This window comes from Elephantulus edwardii, unplaced genomic scaffold (genome assembly GCF_000299155.1).
Source record: "Elephantulus edwardii isolate Elephantulus edwardi_28Jun2011 unplaced genomic scaffold, EleEdw1.0 scaffold00206, whole genome shotgun sequence".
Taxonomy (NCBI): domain Eukaryota; kingdom Metazoa; phylum Chordata; class Mammalia; order Macroscelidea; family Macroscelididae; genus Elephantulus; species Elephantulus edwardii.
The window spans coordinates 413151-425119 of NW_006399956.1; the positions used below are offsets into that span (position 1 = coordinate 413151).

The 11969-nt window shown below is 38.2% G+C and overlaps 1 protein-coding gene across 3 annotated transcripts in view; it reads right to left on the minus strand.

Annotated features, from left to right (window-relative positions):
- ABCC9 (ATP-binding cassette, sub-family C (CFTR/MRP), member 9) overlaps positions 1–11969 on the minus strand; it is a 227669-nt gene that overhangs the window by 194728 nt on the left and 20972 nt on the right. For all 3 annotated transcript variants that reach the window (XM_006897200.1, XM_006897201.1, XM_006897199.1), the window contains exon 3: positions 10828–10949. In XM_006897200.1, the coding sequence (XP_006897262.1) occupies positions 10828–10949 (122 nt within the window). The remainder of the gene's footprint in view (positions 1–10827; positions 10950–11969) is intronic.

Consider the following 11969-nt stretch of genomic DNA (forward strand, 5'->3'; position numbering starts at 1 on the left):
GAATTGCTGGGTCAAATGGTATCTCTATTTGCAACTTTTTGAGAAAGCGCCATACTGCTTTTCACAGGGGTTGCACCATTTTACACTCCCACCAACAGTGAATCAGGGAACAGCTAGGGTAGATTTGAATCACCTCCATTGAAGTTAGCATCACAGATCCTTATCCACTAGACACCAGAGCTCAAAATTAAGATAAGAAACTGAAAATGCTGGCTATTTCTACACTGATTGTGATGGCTAGAAATCTATAAGAAAATATGTAAGTAGACATGATCTCTGTCCATAAGAATTTATATATAGATCAAGTCATTCATGGTCTTTCCAATAGCCTGCAATGAATGTGAGCACTGGACAATGAATAAGGAAGAGAGGAGAAGAATCAATGTGAGTTGTGATGTTGGAAAAGAGTGCAGAATATCCTCTGGGCTTCCAAGGGGCACTCTGGGTGCACTTTATCCAAGGATGGTGAAGCTTTGTCTCATATTTTGGACATGTTTTTCAGAGGCTATTCCTTGGAAGGGGACATCATGTCTGGAAATGTGAAGGTTCAGTAAGAGAAGACCCTCAGTGAAATGTATTCTTACAGTGTCTGTGACAAGGGATTCAAATCTATTAGAGATAATGAAGTAGGGCGGGGTTCAGATATGTTGTTCATAGGGTCACTATGAGTCATACTTGATTAGATAGCACTTAACAACAGCATTTGCTTTTAAAAACTAGCTTTATTTTCTAGTCTTTTTGCTTTTTTAAAGGATGCTTAATTGTATGTCTGATTATATAAACTATTCACGTGTTATCTGTGCAACCTATCCAATCTGTAAGTGCATTGCAGCTTTCTTCAAGGTTTCTATGTAATGTTGTTACCTTTGACTTACTATGGAACCAACAACTACATAATAGGTTTTCTACTTCGCAGATTAGCATACAAGTAGTGACAGCCTCCTCTCACCCAAATAATTTCAAGTATTACTCCCATTCTCAGGACACAGAGAAGAACAATGATCATATAGAATAAATCCAGAACTAAAGTAAGTCAGAAAGGCAGAGATCTATACCATCTAGATACTACAGTGAGAATTTTATAGCAAGTATGAAATGAAAGCAGAGTCTCCTAAAATCTGTTCACAAAGATTCGGTTTACTTTGTACTTTTAATAAAGGTCAGCACAAGTGAATATGAGCAGAGAAAGAAATATAAAATGGACATAAAACAAGTCAATTTGGACATCATTTAGCTGAACCAGAAAAGTTAAGCATTCACAACTTCTTTAATGAAAGGAACTGAACTTTGGCATGTGGGCTCATCATTTATCTTTTGAAACTTAAAATGCAGAATTTATAAGAATAGATACACAAAACAACTATGAGATATCATCTCATTCCAGTAAGAATAGCAAAATTTAACAGAACAGCAAGCAACAATTGCTGGGAAGGTTGCAGAGAAACTGGAACCCTTATTCACTGTTGGTGATAGTGTGGAATGGTGCAACTACTGTGGAAGGCAGTATGGTGCTTTCTCAAAAAGTTGGAAACAGAAATACCATTTGACCCAGATATTCCACTACTGGGAACATACCCTAAAGAAACCATAACTGTCACCCAAGCAGATATATGCACACCCATGTTTATTTATTTGTTCACAGTAGCAAAGAGTTGGAAACAACTCAAGTGTCCATTAACAAACAAATGGATAGAGAAACTGTGGTATATCCACACAATAGAATACTATGCTACATTGAAAAACAAGGAATTGTTATACAAAAGGGATGAGTTGCAGGACATTATGCTGAGTGAAATACCTCGGTCACAGAGGGACAAATGCTTTATAATGCCACTGTTATAAAGTGAGATTGACATCCAGGTTGGAGAGAGACTGAGAAATGAGGGGATAAATAATGCATACTTCATTGAAACAGATGAGGGAGAGAACTGTTTAAAAGGGATTTATGGTTAGGTATTACTGTCATGACAGAAGTCCAGAATGAAGGCTGCATAGTGGAGTGGATTGGGAAAAGGGATTGTATAATAATGAAAGGATTTTTCTTCTATTTTTCAAAAAGAAGAGTGAACTGGAAGGGGGAGGGGTGGGCAGGGAAAAAAGTGCAACAATGAATGAATGGAAATCCAAAGTCTCTGTAAAAAAAAAGTACACTTCAGAGAATACGGACTAGAAGGAACAATCTTTTAAAGAAGTGTGTGGCTGGTGAGAGGGGCAGTAGCATCCAGTGTTTACAAAGTCATCCAAAACATCAACAATACAAAAGTGATTCTGATGAAGTCAAGAATGCCCCCATGCCTTCCACACCTACTTCTACCAATTTTAACACCAACCATATCTCCCAAAGTTCTGACTACTCTCCAGCTGGCCCCACTGATCTGCAATGAAAGGCCACACCAGAAATCACAGATCATAATTATGAGGTTTTAATAGGGTAGTTAACAGGATACAATCCTTCAGTCGGTACAACTTCTCAAGTATGTTCACTAATCTACTGACCTTCAGTTTTCCAGCTGTGGACAATAATTATAAAGCTCTCCTGTTGTTATATGCCATCAAGTCAACCCGCTGAACAGTACTCTGAACTTGTCCTATTCTGAGCCAACCTCCGCCACCATCTCTAACACACCTGACCTCATTGCCATAGTCACTATGTCAATCCATCTCATCCAGGGTTTTCCTCTCCTCCACTGGCCCTCCATCCTTCCAAGCATGTCATTTTCCAAGGACAGGCCCCTCCTGGCAACATCCACAAAGTATTTAAAATGGAGCCACAAAATCCTTGCCTCCAAGGAGCAATCCAATTTCATCCTCTGCATGACAGAACTTTTGTTCTCTTGGCAGTCCATAGTATGTTCAATACTCTTCTCCAGCACCACAACTCAAAGGCATTAATTCTTCTTCTGTCATCCATAGTCATTGTTCAGTTCTCAGGTGCACAATAAGCAACTGAGAAAACCATGGTCTGAATTAGACACACCTTAGTCTCTAAACTTCAGTGCTCTTTAACACTCTGGAGCTGTCTCTGACAGAAGGCTTTCAAAGCTAAAGCAATTCATCTTTTTTCTTTTCCGTCTGCTGGTACCAAGAGTGTTGATTATGGAACCAAGCAAGATTAAATTGTTAACAACCTCAGTCTTTTCTCCATCTTTCTTGATGCTGTCAATTAGCCTAGTGGTAAGAATCTTTGTTTTCTTCATGTTGAGGTGTATTCCATATTGAAGATTACAGTCCTTGACTTTCTGCAGAAAATGTTTCAAGTCTTCCTCAGTTTTGGTAAACAGGTTGTATAATCTACATAATAAAGGTTGTTGATAAGTCCTCCTCCAAACTTGATGTCATATGCTTCTTCACAAAGTACAGCCTCCCAAATGATCTGTTCTGCATAGATATTGAAAAGATATGGAGAAAGGATTCATTCCTGACACACTCCTTTCTTGATTTTGAACCATGCAGTTCTGCCTTGCTCTGTTCAGACAACTTCCTTGTCCAGGTGTAAATGTCACATGTGCACATATTCCCATTCTTCTCAATGTTAGCCACAATTTGTAGTGCTTCACACAGTCAAATGTCTTTGCATAGTCAAGAAAACACAAGACTTCTTTTAGCAATCTCTGTTTTCTTTTTCTGCCAATTACAGTGTCTCCCTTAACCCCTCAGCTACCCCCTAGATCTCCAGTAAACTTTGGTGAAGGTCTTCTATTCAGCTTTCATGGGTCTGTAGTTCTATTTTAACTCTGTCTCTCATAAGTCTCTGGTCCACAGCTACTGCTACTGCTGCTGCTGCTGCTACTGCTACTGCTGCTACTGCTGCTGCTGCTTCTAGGTCCTCGTCTAATTCTCACAGGAATGTCTGGTCCAAATGTTTGTGATAGTGAGATTTCCATTCTCTGCCATTGAACATGCTCAATTTAAACCTGGCAGGATGACAAAACTGGCCAATTGTCTCAACAGTAATCTACATACCTTGTCTGCATGTTCCCACTCAAAAAGTGTCAGTAACCTCATTCATATCATCAGCATAGTGGTGAAAATCAAATCCAGTAACTAAGGGAGCCATTTTAAACCATTAATCTACTGTTCCACACTTTGCAACTGATTGGTTGTCAGTGAAAATTGTAGTTAGCATTGTAATTAATATTGAAAGGCTGTCCATTTCCCCCATAAAATCAGGAGCAAAATGAGGATATTCACTTTGATAATATCTACTAGGAATTTCACTGTGATCCTAACAATTTGTTGTTTAGTTGAAACCAACTCATAGCTGACTTTCTAGGGGGTTTTCAAAGGCAGAAAACTGTTTGTGAGGCAACTGTCTATCTTTCTTTCCTAGACCAGCTGATTAATTAAAACATTCATATAGGCAGTAAAACTTCTTACCCTCTAGGCCACCAGAGCTCCCTACTTTGGTGCAATATGATGAGAAAAATAATTTTTAAATATAAATAAAGGTTGAAATATAACTCTTTTTGCAAAGTACATGATAATCTATATTGAAAAATCCTCCAAAATATAGAAAAAATATTATTAGAAATAGTAAATAAATTTCTAAGGTTGCAGGTCAATATACAAAATCAGTTGCATTTCATAAAATGGCAAAAAAATACTCAAAATGAAATTTAAAATACAATTCCATTTACAATAATAACAGGAAAGACAAACTAAAAAACTAAAATAATGTAAATAAATCATGCAGTGCTCTACACTGAAAAACTATAAAACATCCCTAAGAAAAATTAAATAAGACCCAAATAAATCAATAATAGATAAAGAGACACAAAATTGTAGGATGACAACTCTCCTCCAAGTTGTTCTATTGATTCAGTGGAATTCCCATCTTATTCTCATGTAGACTTTTTTTGAGGGGATAAAAATTGATGCAATGATTCATATTTGAAAATAGAAAGCCAGAATATTCAAACCAATCTTTGGGATTTAAAAAAAAAAGTTACATGAGTTACAATCTGTAACTAAGACCTCCAATATACAGTAATTGAGATAGAATTGTAAACTAAAACCAAGCCTACTGTAATCAAGTTGATTCTGACTCACAGACACATGTCATTGAGTCTCTGAGGCTGTAAATCTTTACATAAGATTGTCCATCTTTTCCCCATAAAGCAATTGGTGGATTTGAATTGCAGACCAATCTTCCAGATAGCAGTTTAACATGTGCCCAAATCTATACTTTATGGGCTTAGGAATTTATTTTTTACAAAGACATCAAAGCAATACAATAAGAAATGGAAAGTCTACTCTGCAAATGGTGCTAGAATGTGGATATTCACCTAGAAGAAGAAATTTAACATTGGCATCTACTTTTACCGCATGCACAGCTAATTTAAGCTCGCTTATAATCCTAAAATTACAAACTGAAACTATAAATTTTTTTAAAAGAAACAGAAGAATTTGAGAGAAACACATTCAGGCCAAAGACAAAGATTAAAACAACAACAATGAAATACATTTTTAAAAGGAACAAAGTATATTGTACCAACATTATAAGAACACTATTAAAAGACCTTGCTGTTGTTGTTGTTAGATGTCATCAAGTCCAACTCACAGTAACCCTATGAAGGACAAGTATAAATGCAGTCCTATCCTGTGCCATCCTCATCATCTATGATATACTTGAGCCCATCGCTGCAGTCACTGGGTCAATCTATCTAGACAAGAGTCTTCCTCTTTTTTGCTGACCCTCCACTGTCCTAAGCACAATAACTTTTTCCAAGGAAAAGCCTCTCTTAGCAATATCGCCAAAGTATGAAAGACAAAGCTCTGCCATCCTTTCCTCAAAAAAGCACTCCATCTACACCTTTTCCAAAACATATGTGTTTGTTCTTTTTAGCCGTTCATGAGATATTCAATACTCTTCTCTAACACCACAACTCAATTCTTCTGTCACCTTTTTCATTGTCCAACTCTCAGATGCATAACAAGTAATTGAAAAGATCATGGCCTAAATCAGGTACACCTCTTAGTCTTTGAACTGACATCATTGCTCTTCCATATTTTGGAGAGGTCCCTGACAAATTGACATTCTACGCATTGTTGTTGTTGTTGTTGTTGTTATGTGCCATCGAGTCGCTTGCAACTCATAGTGACCCTATGTACAACAGCTCTAAACCCTGCTCTATCCTGTGCCAATCGCACTGCCTCTGACACACACATCCAGATTACCCCAGTCACTGAATCAATCCACCTCATAGAGAGTCTTCCCCTCCTGCGCCGTCCCTCCACCCTCGCAAGCATGATGTCCCTTTCCAAGGACCGGTCCCTCCTTACAACATGTCCAAAGTATATCAGACGAAGCCCCAGAATCTTGCCTCTAAAGAGCAGCTTGGTTTAACCCTCTCCAGGGTGAATCTGTTTGTTTTCCTAGCAGTCCATGATACATTCAATACTCTTCTCCAGCACCACAGCTCAAAGGCATCAATTCTCCTTCTAGCCTCCCTAGTCATTGTCCAACTCTCTGATGAATAACAAGTGATTGCAAAGACCATATCGTGTATCCTACACACCTGGGTCTCCAGAGTGACACCATTGCTCTTCAATACACTAGCATTAGCGAACTGAAATGGATTGATATGGACCACTTTGAATCAAAGAATCGTGATTTACTATATTGAGAATGAAAAGCTGATGAAAATGGCGGGGTATTCAAAATGAAAGGACAATCTCAAGATCTATTCTAAAGTACAAGGTTATAAATTATATCCATTTGATTAGGAGGTAGACCTGTTAACATGACTATTATTCAAATATATTCACCAACAACTAACACCAAAGAGAAGGAAATTAAGCATTTCTATCAACTTTTGTTTTTCCATTTTTGTTCACAATGTAATAATGTTTATTTTACCCCTACTACATTGGGTTTGTTTGTGGGGGTTTTTTGGTTTTTTTTATTTCTTGCAATTAATTATTTTTTTCAAATTTTGCACTGGTTTACCTACAAAGTTTTATTACATTGCCACTCACACCGGATCCCTCCACCTCCACAAAATACTACCCCTCCACCCATCAAATGGTGTTACCCAAGATTTCACCCTGCCCATGCCCTCTCCTATATCTGCCCCCCACACAGAGATCCTCATATATCTTTTACTAGTTATATTTATACAATAATGGTCTTGTATACCAAAACAGCATGGTACTAGTACAACAACAGGCACATAGAATCATGGAACACCATTGAGAATCCAGAAATGGACCTAGCAACCTATGGTCAACTGATATTCAACAAGAAATTAAAACTTAACAAATGGGGAAATGACAACCTATTCAACAAATGTTTCTGGAAAAACTGTATTGCTTCCTGCAGAAAGGAAGTGTGGAAATGGATCCGCATCTCACACTATACACAAAAATCAACTCAAGATGGATCAGAGACCTGGAAGCAAAGCATGAAAGCATTAAGTTCATCTGAGAAAAACTGTGATCGAGCTTAAATGGCCTAGTCAATGATACAAAGAGACTGCCAAATATAGCCAGAAATGCACAATCTGGAGAGAATAAAATTGATGAATGGGACCTTCTAAAGATTAAATCCCTGTGCACATCAAAAACTTTTTCCAAGAGAGTGAAAAGTAAACCTACTGACTGGTAAAAAAGACATTTGGCAATACCATTTCAGTCAAGGGTCTCATATCAAAACTTTACAGAATCCTACAGGGCCTACACTAGAAAAAGACCGATAACACAATTACAAAATGGGCTAAAGACATAGAAAGACTTTTCACAGAGGAAAATATTCAGATGGCTGATACAAGAAGAAATGCTCAAAATCACTGGCAATAAGAGAGATGCAAATCAAAACCACATGAGACACTATCTCTCTCCACTTGTTGTATTGTTGTTATGTGCTTTTGAGTCACCTATGACCCATAGTGACCCTGTGTCCAAGAGCTCTGAACCCTACCCTGTCCTGAGCCAGTCTCACTAATTCCAACACGTCAATTCCCATTGTCTCAGATACTCTATCAATCCATCTCATCTGGGATCTTCTTCTCCTGCACTGTGCCTCCACCCTTTCAAGTATAATGTCCTTCTCCAAGGACTGGTCTCTCTGACCATGATCCTAAAGTATGTGAGATGTCATTGTTGTTGTTAAGTGCCTTTGAGTGGCAGGAGACTCATAGCGACCCTATGAATGAAAGGCCTGAACACTTGTATAACTTTTACCCTTTCTCCAGGTTCATAGAATTTCCAGAGGTAAGCTATTTCAGAAGTGGATGCCATTCCTGCTTCCAAGCTTGTTTTAATCAGGGAACTCCACCAAACACTGTCCACCATGGATAACCATTATTGCATTTGACGCATCAGTGTCACAGTGTTCAGCTTCACAGCAACCACAAGTTACCTCTGTACAGCAAGTGGAAAGACCAGAGCTATACGATCTAGAAGAATGTTTGATCAAAACCAATTAAAAACAGGCCTGAGGGCCACGGATTAGAGTCACCCATATTTGGCTTGGTAGAGCTTCAAAATCCTAGTCTCCAAGGAGAAACTTGGTTTCACCCTTTCCAAGACAGACCTATTTGTTTTCTTGGAAGTCCTTGGTATGTTCAAGACTCTTCTCCAGCACCACAATTTGAAGGCATCAATTTTTATTCCCTCATCCTTAATCATTGTCCAGTTCTCTGATGCATAGCAAGTAATTGCAAAGATCTTGGCCTGGATTAGATGCACCTTAGTCTCTAGACTGGCATCGTTACTTATCAGTACTATGGAGAAGTCCCTGACAGCAGATTTTCCCAGTGGAATTCACCTTTTGATTTCCCGACTGCTGGTGTTAAGAGTGTTGATTGTGAAACCAACCAAGCAAGTTGTAATTGGTAATAATCTCAATCTTTTCTCCATCTAACTTGATGCTGTCAATTGGTCCAGTCAGTGGTGAGAATCTTTGTCTTCTTGATGTTGAGCTTCAATTTATATTGAAGACTACAGGCCTTGACCTTCTGCAGCAAGCACTTCAGGTCTTCTTCAGTTTCAGCAAGCAGGGTTGTCTCATCTGCATGACATAGGTTGTTGATGAGTCTTCCTCCAATACTGATGCCACATTGCTCCTCATTAAGCCCTGCTTCCCAAACGATCTGTTCTTCATATAGATTGAAAAAGTAGGAAGACAGGATGCATCTCTGATGCACTCCTTTCCTGATTTTGAACCATGCAGTGTTTCCCTGTTCAGTTCTGAAGACTACTTCCTGGCCCAAGTATAGGTTTCACAGAAGAACAATCAAGTGTTCTGGGATATCCATTTTCCTCAAGGCTAGCCACACAGTCAAATGCCTTTGCATAGTCAATGAAACACAGATAGCCATTCCTCTGGTACTCTTTGTTTTCTGCCAAGATCCATCTGACATTGGCAATAATATCTCTAGTTTTACATCCTCTTTTAAACCCAGCTTGTATTTCTAGTAGTTCTCTGTCAACGTACTGTTCTGGTCATTTCTGGATAATCTTCAGCTGGATCTTGTTAGTGTGTGATATTAGTGATATTGTTCAATAATTTCCATACTCTGTTGGGTCATCTTTTTTGGCATGAGAATAAATATAGATCTCCTCCAGTCAGTTGGCCAGATAGTTGTTCTCCAGATTTCTTGGCACAACTTGGTGAGCACATCCAGAGCAGCATATATTTGTTCAAATACATCAATTGGTATACCATTGATTCCTGGGATTTTATTTTTTTGCCAAGTCCTTCAGAGCAGCCTGCACTTCCTCCTTCATTACCATTGCTTCTTGCTCATATGTTGTTTTTTAAATTCTTCTGTGTCAGTTAATTCTTTTTGATACAATGACTCTGTATACTCCTTCCATCTTCTTTTAATTCTTCATGAATCATTCAATATTCTGCCCATAACATCCTTAAGCATTGCAACTCATGGCTTGAATTTGTTCTTCAGTATACAGGAGAGCAAGTAATAAACGTAGGCAAGAGCATGGCAAGATAAGAACTCTTATACACTGTTGGTGGGATTGTAAAATGGCACAACCACTCCAGAAGGCAGTTTTACATTTTCTTAGAAAGCTGGACATAGAAATTCCATATGACCCAGCTATTTCCCTGCTTCAAATATACTCTGAGAAAATGAGAACTGAGGCACAAATGAAGACTTGAACACCAATGTTAATAAGTGCATTATTCCTCATCGCAAGAACATGGAAACAGCCCAAATGTTCAACTACAATCAAATCGATTGAGAAACTATGGTATATTCACATGATAGAATACTACACAGTATGCAGGAGCAATGATTTTGTAAATCACTTACCTAACCTGGGAGGGACTGGAGAGCATTAAGCTAAGTGAGCTAACTCAGTCCCATAAAGACAAACACTGTATAAGACCATTATTGTAGAACATGTATGAGGATCCATGGGGACAGGAACAGGTGTGAGGATAGGTAGGGGTGGGAGTATTAATCATAGGGTCACACAATTTGATGGGTGGAGGGATGATTTGGTAAAAGAAATGGGAAATATATGATGTGGAAAACAATGTATATGAACTTTGTAAGTGAACCAGTATAAAATATTTTGTTTTTTAAAAAATATAAAATAATAGATACCTGTGGAAATAATAGATACCTTAGAGTTCTTAGAGCCTAGAGAAACTCAGCTTGTTTTAGTTTCACATTTATTGTTGTAAATGTTAGGTGCCAGACAATTCAGATTCATGGCTATGAAAGAATTCATTATTGCTCTTTTCCCTAGCTTCTCATTCTCAAACTTTTCTGACACTATATTGATTATTAGTAAAAAGAAGAAAAATACATCATAAAACACAAACCAAAAAGTTCCATAAAACCATACATTTGATCTTACCTAAAAGTAGTTTAGGAAAATTTGATGTTTCAATATTATGATAATATACTATTGAGGTCGTAGTAGCAACAAATCCCATCACTGCGGGCATAAAGAGGTGGAGATGTCTTGATGCCCTTCGCCTGTGGAGAGCAGGAGAGAGTTAGTATCTAAAGTTGAGAGTCTGAAACAGTTTCTCATTTTGTTCCCGTTTGCTCACTGATAATCTTTCAAAGCAGAAAAGATACTTAAACTATAAAATACAGAAGTTTCCAAGAGAATATATAAAGGAAGAATATTTTGGAAGACATAGTAAAGATGAAACTTTCAAAGTTCATATGAAAGATAAATGTCTGAGGACACATTGCTCTTGTTGTTAGGTACAATGTGTCACTTCCAACTCACAAAAACCCTATGAACAACAGATCTGAACCTTGCCTTATCCTGTGCCATCTTCACCATCTCTAATTACGCTCAAGCTCATTATTATAGTGACTAACAACAACATAGAGAGAGAACAGTTGGCCTGTTGGACTGAAAGAGATGCTACCAAGCCAAAGGTGGGTGACTTTAATCCATGGCCCTCGGGCCTGATTTTAATTGTTTTTGGTCAAACATTCTTCTGAGTCATATAGTCCGTTCTGTCCATTTGCTGTACAGAGGTAACTCATGGTTGCTGTGAAGCTGAACACTGTGACACTGCTGTGTCAAATACAATAATGATTACCCATGGTGGACAGTGTTTGGTGGAGCTCTCTGATTAAAACAAGCTTGGGAGCTGGCGTGGTATCCACTTCCGTAATAGCTTGCCTCCAGAAACCCTATGAACCTGGAGAGAGGATGAAAGTCACACAAGTGGTGAGGACTTACTAATATAGGGTCGCTATGAATCACCTACAACTTGATGGCACTTAACAACAACAACAACAAAACAATCCATATTCTTAGTGATGGTCCTCTCTTTTTCTGATCTTCAACCTTCCCCAGCATGATGTCCTTTCCTAAGGACTGGATCCTCCTGATAACACGTCCAAAGTATTGAGATAAAATCTCATCATCCTTGATTCTAAGGCGTGCCCTGGCTGCATTTTCTCCAAGAGAGACTTGTTTGTTCTTTTGGGATATTTAATTCTCTTCTCCAGCATCACAGTTTAAAAACATAT